This window comes from Bos taurus, chromosome 21 (genome assembly GCF_002263795.3).
Source record: "Bos taurus isolate L1 Dominette 01449 registration number 42190680 breed Hereford chromosome 21, ARS-UCD2.0, whole genome shotgun sequence".
NCBI classification, from domain to species: domain Eukaryota; kingdom Metazoa; phylum Chordata; class Mammalia; order Artiodactyla; family Bovidae; genus Bos; species Bos taurus.
In genome coordinates this window covers 23,074,283-23,101,262 of record NC_037348.1, presented here as the reverse complement: position 1 = coordinate 23,101,262, position 26,980 = coordinate 23,074,283, and the positions used below count along the sequence as shown (strand labels likewise).

The following is a 26,980-nucleotide window of genomic DNA, read 5'->3' as shown; positions in this document are numbered from 1 at the left end:
TGTGTGTTCAGTTGCCAAGTCGTGTCTTGACTTTGCAACCCCATGGACTGTGGCATGCAAGGCCTCCCTGTCCCTCACCATCTCCTGGAGTTTGCCCAAGTTCATGTCCATTGAATTGGTGATGACATACAGCCATCTCATCCTCTGCCACCCCCTTCTCCTCCTGCCCTCCATCTTTCCCAGCATCAGGGTCTTTGCCAGTGAGTTGGCTCTTTGCATCAGGTGGCCAAAGTATTGGAGCTTCGGCTTCAGCATCAGTCATTTCAATGAGTATTCAGGGTTGAGGCCAGAGTCTGGACTTAATTCCCAGCTTGGCTGGAAGAAGCGGGGAAAAGGGAAAAAAATGAGGGAGAGAAGGTTCCAGAGAAGTTTTGATGCACTAAAGATGGTTGGGTGAGGAATTTTCTTTGGAGAACTCTCTGAAAAGGATTATTTTTTAAAAGCTTCTCATTTTTGGCAGCCCTTAGAAAGCAAATTCTGAGAATTATCCAAGTCTGAATAAGCTCAATCGTGTCTCAAAATACTGAAATTACAATAATTAAAAATACTGAATTGCAAAATAAGCACAAGCAAAGTCCAACAGAGCTCTGATTTGGCCATTTTTAAAAATACCAAATTCTTTCTAGAGAAGAGTTTTGTGCTGAGGTTGGCCTGTCTCTGGTGGTGAAGGAGGCCAGGGACACAGCCACTGGGCCAGCTTCTGGGGCTTTTGACGGAAGCCCAGCAAGTAGCCTGCAAGATGCTACCTACACAGGAGTGTGGCCCTATGCAACACACACTCCTAAACCCTGCTGGGAACCTACAGGAAGGAAAGGGGACCTGTGTGTCAGGGGACCAGGGCCTGGGCCCAGGGAGAGGAGTGAGGCACCTTCATGCCTGGGAGCCGGATCTGGGTCTGCATCACTCACGGTCAGGGAAGGTAGGACCCCTGGCAGTGGCTGCGCACGGAGATCAGGCTGTAGCTGCTGAAAAATCACCCAAGCCTCTCCCAGCTGTGCCGCCTGAGGCCCGTCAGAGTCAGCAAAGCAGCTGTAGGTAGGAACAGTTTGGGTCTGTAAGAACTCTGTGGAAACCAAGGAGGGTCAATTCATCTTGTTCTGAGAAAACCCAGGGTTGCCATGGCGAGAGTGACGCAATGAGGTTAGTGAAAAGAGTGGACTGCCTTGTATTGGTCTCTTCCCCTTTCCTATTTTTATTTATTTGGCTTCACTGGGTCTTAGTTGCAGCATGCAGGATCTTTAGTTACAGCATGCAAACTCTTAGTTGTGGCATGTGGGATCTAGTTCCCTGACCAGGGACAGAATCCCGGGTCACCTGCATTGGGAGCAGCGAGTCTTAGCCACTAGACCATCAGGAAAGTCCCACTCCTTTGCTAACTTTAACACAAAGCAAGAAGGAGAAAAGATTCCAGCATGAGTGCCTGAGGAGAATGACACTATTCCCCACCCTTAGTATTTGCTTAAAAAAACATTCAATGTTTTTAATAAGATTTCAGCTAAACCCAGCCAAAGCAGGAACGGCTGTGTTAAGATACTCAGTTTCATTTCTTCATGAGTGACAGAGGCATTATAAATAGTTCTTTATCATGAGTTTATATTGTGCTTGATACATGAAATACATTTCATTTAAAATATTTAAAATAAGTCTTGCTTATAAGCAATTTACTCTGATTATTGTTAAAATAATGTCCACATTCAAACCTTTCAATCCCAGCAAACCACTGCACACGCTTGGTCAGCAGTGCTTTCTACAGTAGCAGTGTAAACTTTTTTCAGAATAAGGGAATGATTCTAGGTTATCTGTGGTGAACAGTGATTACTGTTTCTCATGCCACCAGTGCTCACCGTGGGTTCTCAGATGTGCAAGAGGCACCACATGTCTCCTTCCTTCCCTGACTTGAAGAGCCGCAGTGTTAAATAAAGCTGCAGCATCATACACCATGCCCTAGCTGATCTTTTGGGGTGTTGTGCAGCCTGTCTACCAGTACCCCATCACACGCTGCATCAGAACAGGCCTTGGGCCCTTGGAGAGGAGCCTAATGATCCCACTCGTGGGGGCCCTGTTCATCGCCTTCCTCCCCCTCTTCCTCCGAGTCAGCAGACACCCTCTTGATTCTCTGCAGTGCTGCCTTGATGCTCTTCTCCAGGTCGCTGGTGGGTTTACTGCTGGGGCTCGGGCCAGGGGCAGGGTGGACCTTCTTCAGTTTGACCCCCTGCCTTATGGCAGCCAGAATGTGCTCGTTGACTGAGGCTCGGGGAGGGGGCAACGCGGGCGCCTGCACCTTCTGGGGAGGGGCCCTGCCATGCCTTAGGGAGGCCAGCACTTCGTCCATCGACCCTGAAATTGAGTAAACAGAGCAAGGAGTCAAGGAATCATACTCTTTCTCCCCAAAGTGCCAAGACGATTTTGTACTTGTTAAAGGTGTCAAGTCACCCATCAGTTAAGCCATGATTTAAACAAATGGTCATCATCCCATTAGACAAATGCTCTGAGCATCTCTAGGATATCTGCTATCTGCTAGTATCGGCTCCCTGTTTGAATCCAGGATAGTCTCATCGTAATATTTTACCTTAACCACTGATTTTCCACCACTTCTTCAAATCCATAGCAACTCCCAGGCATAGTTGAAAGTCACCATACCTCCTGGTTAGCACGGCTGTTTCTGAAGACACAGGTGTTATCACCTTTTCAGGTGTCTCTGAAGATAGTTATGAACAGCTAGGGTGTTTTAGTCCGACCCAGTGTGCATCGATAGCTCTGACATTCTATCTCCTCCATTTCCTTTCCCACTTAAAATCTTTTGACTGTACCCCGCCGTAATTCTCCAACTTCAGTCTTGGATATTAGTCAGTGATTACTTGTTCTGTGACACTGAAGTGAGCGGGTTTTCACACACAAAAAGGCTTAAAGGAAAACCTGAATCGGTGAACCCAGAGCAGGTGGTTCTGCCATGTCTGTATATAGTGTTTTAATTCCACCTACATTATCCTGAGGTAACTTAATGTGCTCTCTACTTTCAAGGGTGTGAAATGCTGTCAAAACACAAATTAGCTCAGAGTTTCAAAGCCTTGGTGAGGAGAAGCTATTTTTCACTCTTGGCACCTTGAGCCCCCTGTGGTGGGTAAAATCTTTTACCACCTGCTGGAAGGGTGTGACTGTGGCCACTAATTTAGGGATCTTCCATGTGAGACTTAAAGGTCATTTCTAGTTCAGAACTGAAAAGCTATGCCATGGCTAACAAAACACCTTGGATCTTAACCTATAACTTGTTCCACTTCCCTTCTAGGAGTCATAAGATAGACTTGCACCATCGAGGGCATTTTATGGTGTTAACTCACACTTTCTTATGCTTTTAGTGCAGTGAGGCAGTGGGTGTGTTACGAGTCAGGTCAGGAAACAACGTGTGCACATGTGCTCAGCAGGTAAGTCGTATCTGACTCTGCAACTCCATGGACTGCAGCCCACAGTCCACAGAACTTCCCAGGCAAGATACTGGAGTGGGCTGCCATTTCCTCCTCCAGGGGACCTTCCTGACCCAGGGATTGAACCCAGGTCTCCCACATTGCAGACAGATTCTTTACCGCTGAGCCACCAGGGAATCCCCGGTCGGGAACGAGGCACCCCCACAAAGACCTGCCGTGTCCTATTTCTTGTCCAGGCCCGTGAGCTCTCACTTTCATTTACCACAGTGTTGCAGCAAAGCCCATGGAAATGGGCCATCTGGTCTCCACTTAGTAGTGTAGATGTTTTCATTTGTACTTGGTTCTAGGTACAGTGAAACCTTAAACTCACAATGACCAGAATACACATTAACCAGAACCACAGTTGGAACTGTTATGTAATTCCCATCATCTGTCATAGTCCCCTTGTATTTGACCACTTCATTTTACAAAGATTTTCCACAGTAAGGTTTCTCTGACCACCACTCAGACTACAAGAACAGCCCTCCATAGTCTAAAATTCCTCCAAGATAATTCCAAACCAGTATTCTGCTTAAGATGTAACAATTTAATTCCATGAAGGACTCACAGGTGCAACAGTGAGCTTAATTCAAAGCAACACTGAAACATGTGGCAGAAATCAAACACTGATGTCTTAAAAACCTGAGAAGGGACTTCCCTAGTGGTCCAGGGGCTACGACTCTGAGCTCCCAATGCAGGGGGCCCACTTTCAAACCCTGGTCAGGGAACTAAATCCCACATGGCACAACTGAGAGTTTGTATGCTACAACTAAGAAGATACCACTTGCTGCAACTCAGTCCTGGCTCAGCCAAATAAATAAATTAAAAAAAAAAAAAAGAACCTGAGACGGGTTGATTCTTGAACAGCCTCAGAGATCCCAAGTCATGTGACCATTAATTGTATAGAGATGTTTCTTCGATTTAGGCTCAGATTTAGGCTCTGCTAATTTTGCAATAAAAGTGACAAGGTAACACATACTAGAATATTTTAAGATTGTAGAGCATTATGAAAAAGATTTTGATTTGAAGATGATGGCTGCTAAAGCTGGAACCCTCTAACCACTTAACCACCTCGGGTGAGTGGGGACAGTTGGGAAGATTACCTGGGCCACTAAAACTGTCTGCGGGACCACGTGGGTTCTCAGTGGGTGATTCACACACTAGTGGAAGTGGCTGATCATCTTTCACTGAAGTCCCGAAGCGTAAATTCCGATGATTTGCAGGTTGAGAAGAAAAGGGCTGAGCAGGGAGGGGCGGTGGTGGTGGGGGAGGAGGTGGCGGGGGAGGCGGAGGCAGCGGCGGCGGCAGCAGTTCCTCACTTGACGTGGAATGTGTTTGGTCACCAGTTGGAAACCAAAGTCGGGACAGGGCTGTCTCCAGCACAGTCTTCACGCTCAGGGGTTTTCACAGTACTGACTTCAGACAAGGGAGCACTTCTGGTTTTCCTAGAGGATGGATGGATCACGGCTGTCATCTGAGAAGTCGGTGGGGGTGTCTGCTTGGGTAGTCCATTCGGCAGGTCTGGAGTCACAGGTTGTGAGCGAGAGCTCTTTAGGACAGGCTGGCCTGGACATCTCTGAAAATGAAAAACCATTCTGAGAAACTGGCTACGATCACAAACCATCAAAATGCTAGAGCTTTCTATAAAGGAAACCCAAAGACTTTCTTTGTGTAGATCATTCTAATTCACAAAGCGGCTGCTTCTCACTTTGCACAGCCACCCTTGCTACTAAATCTATATATTGAGGAACAAACATTTGTATGCTTTCATATAATACTTTTCTCTGTAATAAAGATATGAAAGGATACATACAGATGAAAACACTCATCATATTTTTAGTATGAAAGATCAGAAAACAAATACAAACAAAAGACAGTTAGTTGAAAAAATTATGGTGAGTTTAACATATCAGGCAGCCATGAAAAATCATAAATAGTACAAAGTTTGTGAAACATCTTTTAAAAAAATGCAGATGATATGGTGTGCAATGCATAACCATGTAAAAACAGATCTATGACAAATACCAGCAGTGTGGACCTCCAAGTGACAGTTAAAACAGGTATTACAGATGTTTCTCTAATGTTTAGACTTCGAGTAAATTTTATAATTTAAAAATATTAATTAAAGAAGTTGTACTCTCACAGGTATATTTGCTAAAGAAAAACCTCACCTTACAAAGAACTAATCTTGAGGGGTGTACACCTCCATGGACCAAAAAAACTGCAACTTTCACCAATTTAAGGTCAACTTGTTCCAGTTTGTTGGTGGATTCTTTCACCTTCATACCATGTCAATGTGAAAATCAGGGCTCTGACTAGTTCAGGGTCATGGAGCTGGACTTGGATCCCTTGAATCCCCTCCTGCACAGTGACTCTGCTGTGCTCATCAGTACCCTCTGGAATATGGATGAGCTTTGAAAACATTACGCTGAGAGACCACTGACCGTAAAGGACCACTTATATGAAATGTCCACCGTAGGTAAATCCATAGAGACAGAAAGCAGATTAATAGTTGCCCAGACCCAGGGAGGGAGCAGGGAATGATGGCTACTGGATATGAGATTTCTTTGGGGAACAGTAAAGATGTTCCAGACTGATTGTAGTGATGGCTACACAACTCTGTGAATATAATAAAACCTTTAAATGGAAGAATTGTATAGTGTGCAACGTCCATGAATAAAGCTGCTTTAAAAAAAAAAAGATAATGAGCATGAATGTAAATGCCTAGCACAGTGCGTGCTATACAGCAGGGATCAGAGTAGAAAGTGTATCAGGGACTTCCCTGGTGGTCCTGCGGTTAAGAATCCACCTTCCAATGCAGGGAACGTGGATTTGATCCCTAGTCTAGGAACTAAGATCCCACATGCCTGGGGCAACTAAGCCCACGCATGGCAACTAGAGAGGTCGACTCACCACAGCAAAGACACAGTGCAGTCAAAATCAAAAAAGAGAGAAGATGAAGTTGTAAAATATGATGTATTCACTCTGGTGGCCCCTGTTTTTCTTGTTGGTATTGCACCATGCATCTTCAGTACCTCATCCCAGACTTATGTCTGGGAGTGGGTGGTTTTCTATTTTGGGTCATTATGAGGGTATATGACGAGAACAGGTTTACACTTTATGTTCAACAAGTTTAATATTTAAGTATCTATTTACTTTAAAAAAAAAAAAAAAACCTATTCACTTTTGAAGAAAAGAATTTATCGGGAGTATAGTTGCTTTACAATGTTAAGTTTCTGCTAACTGCAAAGTGAATCGGCTTTACATATACATATATCCCATCTTTTTTGGATTTCCTCCCCATTTTGGTCACCACAGAGCACTCAGAGGAGTTCACTGTGCTATACGGCAGTTTCTCGTGAGTTATCTATCTTATATATAGTATCAATAGTGTATATATGTCAGTCCCAATCTCCCAGTTCTTCCCACACCCCCTTGGTATCCACGTTTGTTCTCCCTGTCTCTTAAACCTGTTCACTTTTAACAGGTCACTTAACTAATGTCACAATGTTTCCTCGACCAAATTTTAAAGCCTTCTTTATTATAAATGAGGAAAAGCCAGCTAGAGCTGAGGGCAATTTAACTATTTTTGGTTTTCCCTGCCAGTTAACAGCAGGGTGAGTGGCAAGGTCAAAAACATCTTGATATTTCTAATACTTTTGTTTTTTATTTATAGACTACAAATCATGGCATTTGGGGAACATTTTAGGTCCCAAATCATCTCTCCCTAATACTTCATATTTTTCTCCTCGGGTAGGTGATCTTCATTTATTTTCCCAGAAAACACAGGAGAAGCGAGGATTTATAGAACTCACCTCTTTAAATGCTCTTAATCGTTGGAGGGTTTTTTGGCGTTCTTGGTTTATCCATTCTCTTTTCTTTTGTTCCTCCTCTTTTTTCTTGTCTCTTTTCTATATTTAGACAAACACATATCTGTAAGCTTCCCAAAAGTCTTGAGAGACTGTAACCTAACATTCTTGCCACCCCCCGCCCACTGCCATGTCCATACCACCACCCCAACCCCGGCTGCAGGGCCACACTGCACCAGGCCCTCAGGATCCAGGCTGATCAGGCAGTGGGCTCCACTTTGCACAAACTGAAGCCCATGGGTCACATTATGCAAACATAAAACATTTTTCTTCGACCACTCACCCTCTGAACACTGTGGTGCTGATGAGAATATTTTATTCTTTCTTCAGCCTGTTGCAATCTGAGTCGATGATTTTCTTTGCATTGATCCTAGGGGAATAATGTAATTTCACTGATCTGTTTTTTAACTTGGTTATAAATTGAACACTGCATGGCTTTTAATATTACCATGGGGTGGCATAAAAGGTTGAAAGAAAAAAAGCACTGCATTTGGGCTGTAGTATAAGGCATTTATTAATAGGAGTTACGGTGTGATTCAGTACATCTGCCTCCTCCTCAGTCACATGACATGGGCTGATTGGCTGCTTACGGAAATCCCTTGTTCCTGGTCAGGAACGTCATGGCTGGGATGCAGTGCTTTGAGAGATGAAAAAGCAAGTCTTCCATCCAAGCAGAAATGAGAGGACATACAGGAGCCCCACATCCTTAAGTGGGAAGTGTCCTAAGGATCTGTTTCAGTGCAATTGTTATAAACACATTTCCCCCTAATGTTCTAAATATTTCCAAACATACCTATATAACACATCCAAGCTACTTTCCAAACATACCTACATAACACATCCAATCTATAATATCTGAACAATTATATTAAAAACTATATCATCTGGGAATTCCCTGGTGGTCCAGTGGTTAAGAGTCTGCTTCCCAACACAAGGGACACCAGTTCAGTCCCTGGTCCCGGAAGATCCCACATGCCACAGGGGAACTAGGCCCGAACACCACAGCTACTGTGCCTGTGCTCGAGAGTCTGTGCTCCACAACAAGAGAAGCCCCACTCACCACAACTAGGGGAAGCCCACTCAGCAATGAAGACTCAGTGCGACCGAAAATAAGTAAATAAATAACTTAAAAAAAAACTGTATCTCAAGTATGCTTACCCCTTCTTAGTATGTTACCTTTTTATGTAATCACAGAGTTTTTAAAAATTAGGAAAAAAATCACTCACCAATTATAAGGACTGAAATAAGCCGAATATTGTCTGATTGACATTTTATAATCAATTTAAAATAAAATTAATGTTATCATTTATTATAGCTTCTTAGAAGTTTCTACCTACTGTGATTTTTTAAAATGCCTATGTATGTCATAGACATTCAATCAATAGTTGTTGAAAGACTTAATTAAAATCTAAAGATGGTTAAATCCAAAAGGAAAAAAGAATCTTTTTAAGGAAAAAAAAAAACTGTAGTGTATTTTAATTGTAGCCACTGATATCTACATTAAACACACATAAAATGAATCATTCATAAAAGCCTTATTTTCGAACCTATCTTTTGTAAAAGAAGAAATCCCCCAAAGCTGTGAGACAAGAAGGCCGCCCGGGCACACCCACCTTTCTGTTCCTGAGACGGGCTCTCCTGGCACAGATGCTGCCCCGCTTTGACTCCAGCTGCTGGCACTGCCGGCTGAGCACCCCCACCTCCAGCTGCTTCCCTTCCTGTAGCCCCATCACACCATCCATGACCGTAAGTTCCTCTGGGCTTTCACACGGGTCGTAGTAGATCACTTCATCCTGTTTATCTAGAAGCATATTAATGATTTTTAAAAACATTTTATTAAAAATAATGCATACTTTTTTCTCTTTTGGCTGCGCTGGGTCCTCTGCACAGGCTTTTTCTAGTTGCAGAGAGTGGGGCTACTCTCTAGTTGCAGTGCACGGGCTTCTCATTGCAGTGGTTTCTCTTTGCAGAGCACAGGCTCTAGGGCACTCAGGCTCAGCAGTTGTGGTGCACAGGTTTAGTTGCTCTGAGGCATCTTCTCAGATCAGGGATCGAACCTGTGTCTCCTGCATTGACAGGTGGGATTCTTTACCACTGAGCCACCAGGAAGCCCATGCATACTTTTTTTAATGTAAGGATAGTTAAAGGTTCTTACAATTCACAGGTATATATATGTGTCTGTGTATACACACACACATGCAACTTACATAGTTACATGTATCAATAAAGATAATTAGAGAAACTTTTCCATGTGATAGAAATACAGTTTTAATGGCAACACAGTATTCTCGAATTTAAGCACTCTCTGTTCTTAGAATGTCACAATGTTCCATTAGTATCATTTCCACTGTGATGAACATCTTTGAATATAAATCTTTGTATACATTTTTTATTACTTCCTTTGCAGATGAATATTTAAGACTCCTGATCACTGTTGTCAAATCACCCTCCTCGAGAAAGGGAACATATGTTCTACCAGCAGTATGTCATTAAGGTACCTTAATGATATTTAATCTTAATTACGTACTGATTTTTTAAAAATACATGCTGACTGTAACAAACTCAAGTCCTACAGAAGTACATAAAAATAGAAAGTAAAATTTTCCTCTTTCCTCACCAAATCTTTGTCCTTTTATTCCCAGATGAAAATATGAATAGTTTGGCATGGATCCTTCCAGATTAACCTTTTTCTAACAGAACTTCTTCCTAAATATGTAAAGTGCTTATAACGTGAAGCTAAAGTTTTTGAATACCTAGGATTAAATTAAATGTTCAGGATCTATATGAAGAAAATAACTAAACTTGGAGGAACTTTAGGGAAAAAAACAGACTGGAGTAAATGGAGAGACATACCATGTTCTTGGATGGGAAGATTCAAAACTGAAAAGACGATAATTCTTCCCAAATTAATCTCTAATGTTAACTGCAGTCCCAATAAAAATTCCGAGTTTTTTGGGTTTTTTGTTTTGAGCTTGTCAAAATGATTCTAAAGTTCATCTGGAAGAATAAAGGAGTGATAAGGAGTCAGAAAATTTTTGGAAAAGTAGATTAATGAGGGAAGGATTTGCTTTACATAATAATAGGAACAGCATGGTACCAGCTACCAGGAGCCATTCACAAATCAGTGAAAGAAAATAACAGTTCATAAATAGATCAAAACAAGTACGATAATCCTGGATATGGGACAGGTGACAAGTCAAAGCAACAGGGGAAATGTTTTTAAAATCAGTGGGTGGGACTGCTAAGGATTCGGAGGGGAAAGTTTAGATTGCTACCCACATCAAAATAAACTTCACCTGGATTAAAGAGCCACATGTTTTTAAAAGCAAAATCATACAAATACTAAAAACAAAAGTAAATACCTGTGTAATTTTGGGATAAAGGACTTACAACACCAAAGCAGAAAGACTGAGACAGGTGACTTCATAAAGATTAAATATTCCGAAAAAGCAAATGACAGAGCAATGATTTGCAACATATGACAGATAATAAAGTAACATCTCTAATACAGAAAGGGAATATTCCAAAGAAAAATGGGCAAAGACCATAAATAGGCAGTAAATAAAAACAAATGACCAGTAAACATACAAAATTGAGTTCAACATCACTTGTGAATGAAATAAACGAAAAGTAGAAGATGCCATTTTTTTCCCCATCACCCAGGCAAAGAATTTAAATGAATAAGTACAGGGAAACATTTTCATCATCAGCTGATAGGAGCATCATTAAGTAGAATGAAATTTAGAAATTAGAAAATAATAGTGGTTTGGGAAAATGGATATCAAATGATTGTTATAGTGTTGTTTTAACAATTAAGTGTCAAAATGTAAAACGTACATTGTTCTTGACCTGATTCCGTCTTTAGAAATTTATCCCGAGGAAAGAATGTCCTATACACAGAGACATATGTAAAGGAAGGTTCTTCACTACATTGTTCACAACAGTGAAAAGCGGATATCCCAGTATATCTATTTAATGGAATACTATGAAGCCATTAAAATTTTTGATGATTTTATAACCTTTTGAAATGGAAAGATGACTATTATACATTAAATGAAAAAGAGGTTACCGAACAGAATATGCAGTTTCGGTTTAAGAAATTGATAGATATTTCTAAACATTAGCATATAAAAAAGGCTACAAACTACAGAGTCTACAAAGTATCTCTAGATGATGGAACTGGAGTAATAACAGTTTCCCTTTGTTTTGCTGTGTGTTTACCAATGAACATATTATTTCAGTAACAAAAATACTGAAGGGAAACTGTATTAGAAAATTTCAGTATACAATATACAAGAAATAATTGATAATATGGTCTGTATTTCCTTGAATGTGTAATTTAAACATACCAAGATATACATTGAAATATAAATTTTACCTTTTATAAGTCTTTTAATGGAGTCCAACTGTGTAACAAGCAGTATTTCTTCATATTTTAATATCTCAAATTTAACCTCGTATAATTCTAATTGAACTTCATAATATTGTATTTCTAAGTCATCTACAATGTTTATTTTTTTTTCTTGTTCTGGAAGATCTTCCATCTTGTTTTCATGAAAAAGATAAGAGCAAGTTAAAATAATTAGGACATTAAAAGCAAACTTTACAAGCATCTGAGTTATTTTCTATTCGGTGAAAGTATTAGTTGCTCAACTGTGTTCAACTCTTTGGGATCCCATGGACTGTAGCCTGGGAGGCTCCTTGTCCCTGGATTCTCCAGACAAGAATACTGGAGTGGGTTGCCATTCCTTCTCTGCTCAGTATGAAATATGAAAAAAGCAAAGAGAAGAGACACTTTTCCATTTCACTTAGTGGGATAAAAATGCCTTCTTCAGCGTTGATCACAAATACTTTACCTTATCTCTGAAACATATGAAAACATTTAGGTTTTGAGAAAATAAATGGCAATGAAGTATTCACAGATGTTTTCTGCTTTAAAGTCATAATGTTATAGGAAATAAAATTGACTATGCTCCTAAGACGAAGCACCTCTTTGATTATTCTAAAATTGTGCTGAAAACATGGCTTGACTGATTTTCAAGTATATCACCTACTTTGGTTCTGAGGTCAATGTGATCAAGTGACTGCGACAATATAATATTTCAAAAACATTTTAACTAAACTTCACGGCCAAACTTCCAGTCTCTAAATTCTGAAAAGACCCTGATGCTGGGAAAGGTTGAGGGCAGGAAGAGGAGGGGGTGACAGAGGATGAGACGGTCGGATGGCATCACCCACTTCAGTGGACATGAGTTAAGCAAACTCCAGAAGATGACGAACGACAGGGAAGCTAGGTGTGCTGCAGTCCATGGGGTTGCAAAGAGTTGGAACGACTTAGTGACTGGACAGTAACAAAAGAAGATGGTACTGGGGACTGCCCTTGTGGTCCAGTGGCAAAGACTCTGCTTGCAATGCAGAGAGCCTGCATTCAATCCCTGCTCAGGGAACTAGATCCCACATGCCACAGCTAAGAGTTCCCATGCTGTAAATAAAGATCCTACATGCCTCAAGGAAGATCAGAGATCCCGTGAACCACAACTAAGACCCGGTACAACCCAATAAATAAATAAAATGGTGAAACTTACAAACAATTTTTTAAATAAAAAAAATTTTTTTAAGATAAAAAAGATGGTGTTGGAACAAGTGAGCAAGGATGCTACCTAAAATAAGTGTATTTGTAAAACAAAGCTTCACTTATGTTTGTCTTACCTTGCCCCGAATTTCAGCTCTTCTGTGATTTAAACACAGCTCTTTGGCTCTCATGAGTTGTAGAGCCTCCCGGGCTAACATCAGCTTGAGTTTTTCCAACCTGGGAGTTGCTGTGGCCCAGGCAGCCTGGCCGAATCTCTTCTCATCCTGCGCCATCTGTTTCTTCATTCCTGTTGGATTGTAATTAATAAAATAAAACTTAAGTACAACTCATAATAAAAACAGAAACTTTTCCTGAATGAATTCTGTTTATTGCCTTCTATGTTACCTGCAAAACATCCCTTTTAAAAGAAAACTTGTATTTTGGTGATTTTTTTATTGTCACAAAAATAATACATGGTTATTTAGTATAAAATTTTAGATAAATTCATTTAAAAAAAGAAAATCATGAATCTCACATACTTAAAACAATTGCTTCTTACATCTTGGTGCAAATACTTCTGGGCTGTTTCTGTGTCTAACTAGACTAATAGGAAGATACAGTTTGACCAAAACAAACCACCAACCCCCCTCCCCGCACCCAGGATATCATTCTGCTTTATATCTTGTTTATTTCACTTACTGTATCACAGAATTTTTGCTATTCATAAAAATTGTTATAGAGAATCATGCTTAATAGCTACATAGTATTCCACTTTATGAATGTACTATAATTTAACAAACTGATAGATAATAAGTTGTTGCTATTTGCAACTACTATCAACAATGACTGAAGATTAGATAAAAGTACCTCAACCTAGGGACTTCCCTACCAGTCTAGTGGTTAAGACTCTGCACTTCCACCTCAGTGATATGGCCAAAAAAAAACAATAAACAAAAAGTACTTCACCCAGCCTACAGGACCATCTGGTCTTGTCCCTGCCTGTCTGCCAGCATTCTCTCACACCACATTCTCTGTTCAGGCAGACCACAGAGGTAGTTCAGGTTCAGTTCCCAACCAACACAGTAAAGTGAATACCACAATAAGCAAGTCGGATTTCTTGTCTCCCACTGCATACAAAAGTTATGTTTACACTGTACTATGGTCTAGTAAGTGTGCAGGAGCCTTATGTCTTTAAAAAAAATGTACAAACCTTAATTTAAAAATACTTTATTACTAAAAAGTGCTAACCATCATCTGAGCTTCGAGCTGTAATCTTTTTGGCATAAGAACATCAAATATCACTCATCACAGATCACCATAACAAAATGTAAAAGTTTGAAAATTACCAAAATGTGACTGACAGAGACACAAAATGGGGCAAATGCTGTAGGAAAAACAGTAGTTGCTATTCTTAAAATTTATTTATTTTTATCTTTTGATTGCACCACATGGCATGTGAGATCTTAGTTCCCCAACCAGGAATTGAACCTGCACACGCCCCTGCAACGGCAGCACAGAATCTTAACCACTGGAGCACCACGGAGGTCCCAGCACTTGCTATTTTATAACAGACTTGCTCAGTGTAGGACTATCACAAACCTTCAATCTGTAAAAATCATACTATCTGTGAAGTGGGGTAAGGTACAGCACCACGAAATGAGCAGTGAGATGAGGTGTGTCCGTGCTGCGCTCCAGCCCATGGCTTCATGATACTTGTCAAGCTCCCTCAGACCAGAGGGCCTTCGTAAACGCTACTCCTGCCTGAACACCGTCCCATCAATTTTCTGCTCTCTCCACTCCCATTTAGCCTTCAGATAGGAGGGCAAATGCCACTTCTCAGAGGCCTTCTGTGACCACTCTGACTGAGCCTCATTTTCTCTCCTAGGCTCTCAGCACCCCATGTTTCTCTTCCTCATATGGCTTGTTGCCACTGCCATTTTCCATGTGTTTGAATGAATATATAATAAAGATTTCTCTTCCCTCATGTGACTTTACAGTGTCTATGCTTATCCTTATAGTGAATCCTCAGTACCTAGAAAATACAGAATCTGGTGCTTAAAAGGCACTCAAGTGTTTTCTGAGTACAAAGAAAATTACATGTATCTTAGTATAGCATTTTAACATTATTACCTGCTAATGCTTCTACCGTTTTTTCAAAATAATTCACTGTAATATCTTGAATAGAGACTATAGCTTCTTCAGCCTGTCTGGTCCATTCTTGGGCTTCCTTCTGCAGGGCAACTATCCTTTTAGGACCTAGATCATCTTCATCCAAGGACTTCTACAGAAAGAAGGGAAAGTTGTATCAGTAAGAGAGAAGATCATGTAGAACCATTAGAAAATCAAAAGGAAACTGGTCATGTGGATTATTTAAACTACTTTTATTACTACTACTTAGTCAATTAAATTTCATTCACTCATCAGTTCCTTACTGAGTATAAATAAGGCTCTAAGTGCAGCATTCTCTGGAAGACAAAGGGATACTCTGGAGCATAAAGGAAAAAATACCCTACTTTACTTTGTACTACTCAAATAACTTTTTCTAGAAGGGAATACTGTCAAGCTGTGTTTCTCTGTTAATAATAATATATATTGTTTGGAGACCCCTGGTGGTCCAGTGGCTCACCTGCCAATCCCAGGGACACTGGTTTTATCCCTGGTCTGAGAAGATCCCACATGCTATGGGGCAACTAAGCCCATGCATCACAACTACCTCGTCTATGCTCTGGAGCCCACAAGCCACAAGAGAAGCCCACACACCACAACTGGAGAGTAGTCCCCGCTCACCTCAACTAGAGAAAGTCCACGCGTGGCCCAGCACAGCCAAAAATAAATAAATACATTTTTTAAATGTCTTCATCTTTAAATCAATTTAAAAAATAAATTCGATGTATCTACAATATTATCAAAACACAGGGTGAACCCAAAGTGGAAACACAGATTGAATCATAAATGCAACTAAAGAAACAGTATGTCATAAACAGTAAATCTGATAAAGTAAAAACATAAAACGTACCAAAATAGCAAGCTTACATGAAGTTGCAAGTTCTCGCATGTCCCTGAATGGCTGCAGTAAATATTGAAAGAACATGGTTGTCGCAGTAACTAATTCCTGGTACGCTTCATCTTCCTCTCGATACACATTCATTAATGCTACCATGGTGTTGGCTTTTTCATGCCCTTGAAGCAACTAGAAGGCAAAATGTAAATAAAGTTCAAGTATGGACAGGATAAGATCATACCAAACCAACAGAGCTAAAGAAACCTGAATGTTCCTAACATTAACACATCAATTTAAAATGCTGATTAAACATGAAAATGCTATTGTCCTCCAACCAAAATGCCCAGGAAGAATGGTTAAATAAATCATGGTACATCCATAGTAGAAATATTATTATTGTAATCATTTATTCAGCACTGTGCTTTTGAAGACCGGTTCTGTAATCTGGGCACTTTTATAATAATAAATGGGAAATAGAGGAGGATGTAGAGTTGAAAATTTATGTCCTAAGTATGTAGTACATGTACTAAGGACTCAGAGAAAAGGGCCTGAGAGAGGATATTTTTCCATCACTTTTTTGACCATAAAGGTATTGTGAGAATGCACTCCTTTTTTAAAACTGCTAAGGGACTTCTCTGGTGATCCAGTGGTTAAGACTGCATTTCCACTGCAGGCGGCATAGGTTCAATCTCTGATCAGGGAACTAAGACCCTACATGCCGTGTGATGCAATCAAAACAAACAAAAACAAACAGACAAACTCATAAGGACATACAGATGATTCCAAGTACTTCTCCAGCATGTTGACTCTTAATTCCCCCAGGTTAGTATTCCCACCAATTCCCCAGCAGAGTAGACTCATTCACAGCACCACAAATGGGGCTGTAGCCTCTGAAGAATGCTTCTGAGGCAGGGCAAGAAATAAATCGAACACTTATAATCTAGAAAAACTCATTTGGTAAGAAACTAATTTACTGCCCAGGAGAAGAGAAATAAAATCAATTAATAGTATAAACTCCGCACCCCAACCCCTCGGTCAGTATATCCTTAAATTCTTCTATTTCCTTCCCTCTGTTAAGGATAAAGTGATCTATGTTCAGTAGTCATTTTATCCAGGTGATAACAGTAGGATTATGCCCCCCCTCAAAAAAAAAGCAAAAGTTTCCCTCAAGAAAATTAAAACACGTGAAAAAGTAAACTTAAGACAATGATGTTTTTCAGCCTTATTTCTTAAGACTATTCAGACTTCAAAACATTCAGTTTCACTTTCTGTATTCTAGCAATGTTAGTAATTGGTCTAATTCTAGAATCAATTGCTTTCCTGTTCTAAATATGAGCTGAGTACTAAAATTATTACATGCTCTTCCATGGATGCAGTGTATTTCATATTTAAGCCTTCACCCCACCCACATGTTCCAGGTGAACTATACCAGTGTCAACAGCTAGCTTAACAGTATGAACTATACTAGTGCCATAATACCTCTGAATGAACTCAAACTTTGATCAAGTGTATATAACTTTTACAACAGTAACATATGTTAGTTTAGGGGAAAACCACTTCTCTCTATGAGAAACCAGGTGTCTGAAAAATAAGTGATTCAACATGATAAAGCTGAAGATCTAAGGCCAACTAGCCTGAAACTGCCCTGTGGTTTCCTCATTATCAAGTGAAATAAACCTATGAGAAGTGGGTGTATAAAAAGCTCATTCTATATTTAGCTTGAGAGAATATAAGATTTTGGAATGTGGCTAAATTGTTCTTACACCTCCCCTTCCTCAAATGAATGCAGAGAAAAATCATTCTCATTAAGAACGACCTAAAGTGAGAAAGAAATGGCAACCCACTCCAGTGTTCTTGCCTGGAGAATCCCAGGGACAGGGGAGCCTGGTGGGCTGCAGTCTATGGGGTCAGACACGACTTAGCGACTAAAACAATAAATAGAAAGGGCAGGCAAGAGGCATGTCCGGGTGTAGCACAGAGAACTCAGTCTTGACTTAGGAATAGTCAATTCGTTGTGGATATATGAGCCATGTTTTCCTCTTAAACCCTTTTTTGAACCCTCTTCAGTTCTGTAAACTTAGCGCTCAAAAAATGAACCGTTCAATCACTCTAACAACCTCTTTCAAGCTTAAAACTGCTTTCCTATTGCTGCTGTTCCAAACTGATGAATACAGCTCGTAACCTATAGGCTTTCCACTGGACCAAGTCTATTTTGTTTTGTTGGCCACACTGCGCATGCGGGGTCTTGGAAGCCAGAGCCCCCTCGCAGTGCAAAGGGGAGTCCTTTCCTTGGACCAGCAAGGAAATCTCACCAAGTCTTTCTTACCTCAAAAGCCTGGGTTCTAGAAGCTCCTTCATCCTCTAACACATCTTGTCTCCCTTATGGGGCTTCCCCTCATACACGGGAACCTGCTTTTGTTTACATTCAGTCCTTGTTATCACTTCCTACACTCATAGGATGTTTCTAGTTTCTCTTTCAGTATTCTCTGGCATTTCCGGTCACAACAGCCTGCTCCGCCAATAACTCCAGGGGAAAGGTTAAAGAGCCTACTCTGGCTCTTAACTGCGAATAAAACTTTAACTCAGTCCTCTCGCCAGGCCCCGTGCGGGTTCCTCGGGAAGTCCCCTCGCTGCTGTCCGACAGGTGATGCACCTGCGAGGCTGCGCGCCCCTTCCGCGCATCACGCAGATAACGGGAAGACCCCACTCTCGCACTCGTCCCTCCCCAGGCAAAGGAACACGTAAAGGACCTGCGTGGGCCCGGCGGGAGCGTACCTGGCGCAGCCGCGCGCTCGCCTCATCGCGCCGCGCGCGCAGGGCTCGCTCCCGGAATTCTCGCGTGCTCTCGCAGTCGGCCGCGCAGCGCTGGCCGGGGAAGAGCGCGTCGCGCACGGCCGCGCCGCCGCAGCCGTCGGCCGCCTGGCCGAGGTAGCGTTCCAGCTGCCTGCACAGCTCCTGCAGCGCTGCCTCGCCCGGGCCCGTGGGCGCCGGCCACACCAGCGTCCACAGCCCAAGCCCCAGGCCCCAGGCCCCGCCGCCGCCCACGTCTAGCTCCGGCGGCAACCGCGGGAAGCAGGGCTCGAGCGGCGGCCACAGCGCTGCCAGCTGACGGTGCGCGCCGCGGAGCCCGGCGGCCGAGAGCAGGCCCGCCCAACTGGGCGGGGGCGCGGCAGCCTCGGGCTCGGGCGCGGGTTCGGGCCCCGCCTGGCTCCCTTCGCGCCACCGCCGCCGCTGCGCCGTGCGGTCGTGACAAGTCACGGCGAACTTGCCCTCCACATCATTCCAGGCCACCAGGAAGCGCAGCTGGTGCCGCTCGGGCTCAGCGAAGAGGTCCTCGCGGACCGGTACCCAGCCCTCCAAGCTGTCGGGCTGCTCGTCCTCCATGGCCGCCAGCGGTCAGCGCCCGGAGGGCTCGGCTCTCCCGAGCCTGGTCTCCTCGCACCAGAAGCCGCTGCACAGTCCGGACGGCGTCATTTTTCGCTGAACTGGAATCGGCGTCAGCACCCCAACCACCGCCACCCTCGGCACTTTTGATTGGCTGTCTGCTGCCTGGGAGGTTCCAACAACGCTTCCGCGATTGGTTGGATGAGAGGGTTTGCGACAACCAATGAAATGGTCAGGAGGTCGCCGCTCGGAGTCAATCAATGTCGCAACCTCGTCCGGATTCTGGGATTACCACTCTTGCCTCACCTTTTCCACCTGTGTACACACTGACATTGAAAAAATATTTGTTAAACGAACTAGTTGTTGTCTTAGCCTCCTACACTAAACTGTGAGCCTCTTGAGAACGGAAAACCGTTGACTTGGTCTTCTATCATCGGGGCCCTAGTGAATACATCGTTCCTGAGCTCAAGAATGGTGAGGTAAAACATTAAACTTAATAGTTACTTGTTGAGGGCGTAAGTGCCAGGCACTAGGTAGAAGCCACAAGTTTGTTGGTATCAATTCAGCAAGCTTTTATGCAATGTATAATGTTTGGGGAGGCTGGGCACGAAGGGGGCATGCCCCCCCAAAAAAGAAAAAAGATACCTCCATCTTCAAATCCTTCCAGCTCCCAACCAACATGTTTAAATACAATCCATGTTCTAACTTGTCATTTTAGAGATAAGGAAACTGAGATCCAGAAAAGAAACTTTTCTTAAGATACCCAGACAATCAGGCAATTCAGATGCTTCAGACCACCTGGCTATTGAAGACCTGTTTAAGGAGATGGGGTGATGTACTTTCAGGTGGGGATGGAGTGTGGGTTGGAGCTGAACCTGTTCATACAACAAGGAATAAGGCAGCACTGGTCTCTATCTAGGAAATGTACAGTGTAGATGGAAATACAGTACGTGTCAGCTCCCATCCTGCGAGAGCTGCTAGAGTGGTATTGGGGTTGGAGGACAGAGGGGAAGGAACAAAAAGCTCAGGGAGCAGGGAAGAAGCCCTTCATCTAAACAAGGTTTGCGAAAGTTTGATTCAGGAACCAGTGAAGGGATTGTTGAAGTTTTTGAGCTAGGAAAGCCTGGAATCAGATTTCCAACAATGATCCTTCCCCCTGGCAAAGAAAAACAGGGCCAGGCTGAAACTATGGTTAGGGCATCTCCCAGGCTGAAGACAATCCCAAGGCAGATGATCTAGCCCCAAGGTAACCAGGAGACTCTAGGAAAGTAGCTTGAAGATAAAATTGCCTCTATCTGAAAGTCCCTCCCTTTAATACCAAAGGGGCTCTGGGTCTTGGATTCCTAACAGCTGCTCTGGTTGTCATTTGGAGAGACAACCTTTTAGCTGAAGTGATTTATTTTCCCTCAAACTATTTTTTAATGTATCACGTTAGCTAATATGATTTACTTACAATTCAGGTCTGTTTCTTCTAAGGGATTCTTAACCTCAGTAGCAGATATAATGGTCATCTGAGTTAAATTCACCCATTCAAGTCCATTTTAGTTCACTGATTCCTAAAATGTCGATGTTCACTCTTGCCGTCTCCTTTTTGACCACATCCAATTTGCCTTGATTCATGGACCTAATATTCCAGGTTCATATGCAATATTGCTCTTTACAACATCGGACTTTACTTTCATCACCAGTCACACCCACAGCTAGGTATTGTTTTTCCTTTGGCTCCATCTCTTCATTCTTTCTGGAGTTATTTCTCCATTGATTTCCAGTAGCATATTAGACACCTACCGACCTGGGGAGTTCATCTTTCAGTGTCCTATCTTTTTGCCTTTTCATACTGTTCTTTGGGTTCTCATGGCAAGAATACTGAAGTAGTTTGCCATTCCCTTCTCCAGTGGACCACATTTTGTCAGAACTCTCCACCAAAAGTCCCTTAGAAGAAATGAAGTAGCCATCATAGTCAACAAAAGAGTCCAAAATGCAGTACTTGGATGCAATCTCAAAAATGATGGAATGATTTCTGTTCATTTCCAAGGCAAACCATTCAATATCACAGTAATCTAAGTCTATGCCCTGACCAGCAATACTGAAGAAGCTGAAGTTGAATGGTTCTATGAAGACCTACAAGACCTTCTAGAATTAACACCCAAAAAAGATGTCATTTTCATTATAGGGGACTGGAATGCAAAAGTAAAAAGTCAAGAGATACCTGGAGTAACAGGCAATTTGGCCTTGGAGTACAAAACGAAGCCGATCAAAGATTTACAGAATTTTGCAAAGAGAAAGCACTGGTCATAGCAAACACCCTCTTCCAACAACACAAGAGAAGACTCTACACATGGACATCACCAGATGGTCAATATCTAAATCCAATTGATTATTTTCTTTGCAGCCAAAGGTGGAGAAGCTCTATATAGTCAGCAAAAACAAGACCAGGAGCAGACTGTGACTCTAATCATGAACTTCTTATTGCCAAATTCAGACTTAAAATGAATAAAGTAGGGAAAACCACTAGACCATCCAGGTATGACCTAAATCAAATCCCTTACAATTATACAGTGAAAGTGACAAATAGATTCGAGGGATTAAATCTGATAGTGCCTGAAGAACTATGGGCGGAGGTTTGTGACATTGTGCCAGAGGCAATGATCAAGACCATCCCCAAGAAAAAGAAATGCAAAAAGGCAAAATGGTTGTCTGAGGAGGCCTTCCAAATAGCTGGGAAAAGAAGAGAAGCTAACGGCAAAGGAGAAAAGGAAAGATACACCCATCTGAATGCAGAGTTCCAAAGAATAGCAAGGAGAGAGAAGAAAGCCTTCCTCAGTGATCAGTGTAAAGAAATAGAGGAAAACAATAGAATGGGAAATACTAGAGATCTCTTCAAGAAAATTAGAGGTACCAAGGGAATATGTCATGCAAAGATAGGCACAATAAAGGACAGAAATGCTATGGACCTAACAGAAGCAGAAGATATTAAGAAGAGGTGGCAAGAATACACAGAAGAACTATACAAAAAAGATCTTCATGACCCAGATAACCACGATGGTGTGATCACTCACCTAGAGCCAGACATCCTGGAATGTGAAGTCAAGTGGGCCTTAGAAAGCATCACTACGAACAAAGCTAGTGGAGGTGATGGAATTCCAGTTGAGCTATTTCAAATCCTGAAAGATGATGCTGTGAAAATGCTGCACTCAATATGCCAGCAAATCTGGAAAACTCAGCAGTGGCCACAGGACTGGAAAAGATCAGTTTTCATTCCAATCCAGAAGAAAGGCAATGCCAAAGAATGTTCAAGCTACTGCACAATTGCACTTATCTCACACGCTAGTAAAGTAATGCTCAAAATTCTCCAAGCCAGGCTTCAACAGTACGTGAATTGTGAAATTCCAGATGTTCAGGCTGAATTTAGAAAAGGCAGAGAAACCAGAGATCAAATTGCCAGCATCCATTGGATCATAGAAAAGGCAAGAGAGTTCCACAAAAACATCTCAGTCAGTTCAGTCGCTCAGTTGTGTCCAACTCTTTGCAACCACATGGACTGCAGCACGCCAGGCCTACCTGTCCATCACCAACTCCCGAGTTTACTCAAACTCATGTCCATTGAGTCGGTGATGCCATCCAAACATCTCATCCTCTATCTTCCTCTTCTCCTCTTGCTTTCAATCTTTCCCAGCATCAGGGTCTTTTCCAGTGAGTCAGTTCTTTACATCAGGTGGCCAAAGAAGTACGTCAAAGCTGTGTGTTGTCACCCTGCTTATTTAACTTATATGCAGAGTACATCATGTGAGATGCTGGGCTGGATGAAGCACAAGCCAGAATCAAGATTGCCAGGAGAAATATCAATAACCTCAGATATGCAGATGACACCACCCTTATGGCAGAAAGTGGAGAAGAACTAAAGAGCCTCTTGATGAAAGTGAAAGAAGGGAGTAAAAAAGTCGGCTTAAAACCCAGCATTCAGAAAACTAAGGTCATGGCATCTGATCCCATCATTTCATGGCAAATAGATGGGGAAACAATGGAAACAGTGACAGACTTTATTTTTGGGGGCTCCAAAATCACTCCAGATGGTGATTTCAGCCATGAAATTAAAAGGTGCTTACTCCTTGGGAGAAAAGCTATGATCAACCTAGACAGCATATTAAAAAGCAGAGACATTACTTTGCCAACAAAGGTCTATCTAGTCAAAGCTATGGTTTTTCTAGTAGTCACGTATGGATGTGAGAATTGGATCATAAAGAAGGCTGAGGGCCAAAGATTGATACTTTTGAACTGTGGTGTTGGAGAAGACTCTTGAGAGTCCCTTGGACAGCAAGGAAATCCAACCAGTCAATCCTAAAGGGAATCAGTCCTAAATATTCTTTGGAAGGACTGATGCTGAAGCTGAAACTCCAATACTTTGGCCCCCTAATGCGAAGAGCTGACTCATTTGAAAAGACCCTGATGCTGGGAAAGATTGAAGGCAGGAGAAGGGGACGACAGAGGATGAGGTGGTTGAATGGTATCACCGATTCAATGGACATGAGTTTGAGTAAGCTCCGGGAGTAGTGATGGACAGGGAAGCATGGTGTGCTGCAGTCTATGGGGTCACAAAGAGTTGGACATGACTGAATGACTGAACTGAACTGAACTGGTCTGTTTTAATATCTTTTTGTATATTCTTTTAAAAAATAATTTAGTTAATTTACTTGTTGGCAGTGCTGAGTCTTAATTGCTGAGTGGACTTTTTCTCTAGTTGCAATGAGCAGGGGCTGCTCTCTAGTTGCGGCACCCTGGTTTTTCACTGTGGTGGCTTCTCTTTTTGCAGAGGACTGGCTCTAGGGCAAGCGGGCTTCAGTAGTTGTATCACATGGGCTCAGTAGTTGTGGCTCCCAGGCTCTGGAGCATACACTCAATAGTTTTGCTGCATGGGTTTAGTGCTCTGTGGCAAGTGCCATCTTCCCAGATCAGGGACCAAACCTATGTCTCCTGCATTGGCAGGCGAATTCTTGACCACTGAGCCACCAGGGAAGCCCGTGTATATTCTTTATAGAATGTCTTTTAACTGTATTTTTTATATTATTTTATCATTTCTATTAGTCTTTCTAAATTATTTGCTTTTTCAAAATGAAATTAGCAGGCTTTCTACAATTTTTATTTCATGTGAGGGGAATAAATGTATATATTCTTAGAAAAAATACAGATAAGTATACACCAAACCTAATAATTGTTGTTACCAGGATGTATGACTGGTTCGCTGCTGCTGCTAAGTTGCTTCAATCGTGTCTGACTCTGTGCGACCCCATAGACGGCAGCCCATGAGGCTCCCCCGTCCCTGGGATTCTCCAGGCAAGAACACTGGAGTGGGTTGCCATTGCCTTCTCCAATGCATGAAACTGAAAAGTGAAAGTGAAGCTGCTCAGTCATGTCCGACTCCTATCGATCCCATGGACTGCAGCCTACCAGGCTCCTCCGTCCATGAGATTTTCCAGGCAAGAGTACTAGAGTGAGTTGCCATTGCCTTCTCCTATGACTGGTTTACATTCACTTTATTTTTTGGTTCTTTTGTAGTATTTGTTTTTTCTAAGTCAAACACTATATACTATTTAAAACAGGAAATAAAGACTTTTTAAAAGTAGCACATGGTAAATATAATTATTATAAAATGGACACATCAGAGATAAAAAGATAAAAGTAATATAACTCAGAAGACGTAAACCTTGCTTTCACTTTGTGTGTGTATATATATTTATTCAGTTCAGTCACTCAGTCATGTCCACCTCTTTGCGAACCCATGGACTGCAGCACACCAGGCTTCCCTGTCCATCACCAAATCCTGGAGCTTGTCATTGAGTTGGTTATGCCATTCAACCGTCTCATCCTCTGTCGTCCCCTTCTCCTCCTGCCTTCAATCTTTCCCAGCATCAGGGTCTTTTCCTATAAGTCAGTTCTTTGCATCAGGTGGTTTTATACTGTAATAATATTTTGCATGCTGCTGCTGCTGCTAAGTCGCTTCAGTCGTGTCCGACTCTGTGCAATCCCATATTCGGCAGCCCATTAGGCTCCTCTGTCCCTGGGATTCTCCAGGCAGGAATACTGGAGTGGGTTGCCATTTCCTTCTCCAATGCATGAAAGTGAAAAGTGAAAGTGAAGTCGCTCAGTTGTGCCCGACTCTTAGCGACCCCATGGACTGCAGCCTACCAGGCTCCTCTGTCCATGGGATTTTCCAGGCAAGAGTACTGGAATGGGTTGCCATTGCCTTCTCCAAATATTTTGCATACTCTTTTTTAATTTATTTTTTTAATTGAAGGATAACTGCTTTACAGAATTTTGTAGTTTTCTGTCATACATCAATAAGAATCAGCCATAGGTACACCCCTGTCCCTAATATTTTGCATAGTCTTTCTACTTTCTACTCTTTCTACAAATATATTGTGAGCATTTTCCACATTTAAAAAATAGGTATCTACATCATTATTTTAATACTTGCCAATACTGAGTTGACATTATTGTGATTTATTTAAATGATTCTGTTTTGGTAGAAATAGATTAACTTCAATTTTCTGTCAATAGAGATAATGCTGTGGTGAACCTTCTTAGAGTACATGCATCTTTGCATAATTTATTCTTTCAAATCTTTTGCTTTTGATGTTTTATTTGCATCCAATATTTTTGGCATATAGATACTTGGCAGTAACAATGTTTTTTAAAATAAAATTTTGATTAAGGTTTAAAAAAGCAATAGATGTCAAATTCTAAGATCAAATCACCACATGCAGACTTTTAAAGGAAATGGTCCAGAACTCTGCACCAATGGAAAAAAATTAAAAGGGATCAGAGTGAAGAAGAGAGGGTGACTGGGAGGGAGACTAGTGGAGCAATTTTTCTGGAGAGAGCTGTGGTTGGACTGGCGGGGCAGGGGCGGTATTGGAAATCCTACCCTCTACCCCTAAGCCCTGTGAGGGGTCTTCAAAAACAGGACCCTTCAGAGAGTTTGCTGTATTTCCTGCAGGTGGCCAGAGGAAAGAGGCTGTATTTCCTGGCAGTTCTGGTGGCTGAGCTGGTGGAGTGGCTGCATTGGAAGTGTCTGCATCCCAGAGTTTGCCAGGACCAAGGATGGAGCCTGCATCCCAAGATCCAAATGTGGGCCAGCTGGACCACTGAGCCAGCAAGGAGGTACCTGGATCCTGCCTGAGAGAACCAGCTGCATGGGTGAGGAGACCTCATTTGAGGAATCTTAGGGGTGGCCCCCCAGAGCCTGGAGGAGGAGTACAAGGGACCCCCTGAAATAGAGGGGTTCTCAGCCTGGCGGTGGGAACTCCAGGGGAGAGCATCATGGGTTCCCAGAGGTGTAGAAAAGCTCAGAGTGATCTGAGTGTCTGCCCCAGAGAAGCAGAAGCTAGCATCCACCCTCGGCGGCATTAGCTCAGATAGGTGCTGCCTTATCACGTTATCGCCTCCTGCCCCTGGCGAACAAACCAGCAGCTTTGGGAGGAGGTACAGGGAGAAAAAGAAGATTTCTAGCTGCAGAGGCCTCAGCTGGGGAACGGAGATTTTGATGCTGGCCAAACTAATTTTGTGTGTTGTGCTAGATGCTAAGTCACCTTAGTCATGTCCTACTCTTTGCAACCCTGTGGACTGTAGCCCACCAGGCTCCTCTGTCCATGGGATTTTCCAGGCAAGAATACTTCAGGGGGTTGCCATTCCTTCC

General features: G+C 42.3%; 2 protein-coding genes across 2 annotated transcripts in view; one reads left to right on the top strand and one right to left on the bottom strand.

Annotated features, from left to right (window-relative positions):
- Nucleotides 1–1,573: 1,573 nt before the first annotated feature.
- WHAMM (WASP homolog associated with actin, golgi membranes and microtubules) lies at nucleotides 1,574–19,385 on the bottom strand. Its single transcript, NM_001191456.2, is given in 11 exon segments — nucleotides 1,574–2,337; nucleotides 4,565–4,809; nucleotides 4,811–5,037; nucleotides 7,277–7,372; nucleotides 7,614–7,700; nucleotides 8,944–9,131; nucleotides 11,709–11,874; nucleotides 13,040–13,209; nucleotides 15,033–15,183; nucleotides 15,919–16,092; nucleotides 18,679–19,385. Coding segments are annotated over 11 exon segments (2,415 nt in total). The 5' UTR covers nucleotides 19,288–19,385; the 3' UTR covers nucleotides 1,574–2,035.
- A 99-nt stretch (nucleotides 19,386–19,484) lies between these two features.
- FSD2 (fibronectin type III and SPRY domain containing 2) overlaps nucleotides 19,485–26,980 on the top strand; it is a 44,775-nt gene continuing 37,279 nt past the window's right edge. The window contains exons 1-2 of the mRNA XM_010816978.4: nucleotides 19,485–19,766; nucleotides 26,282–26,481. The gene's annotated coding sequence lies outside the window, so the exon portion shown is untranslated. The remainder of the gene's footprint in view (nucleotides 19,767–26,281; nucleotides 26,482–26,980) is intronic.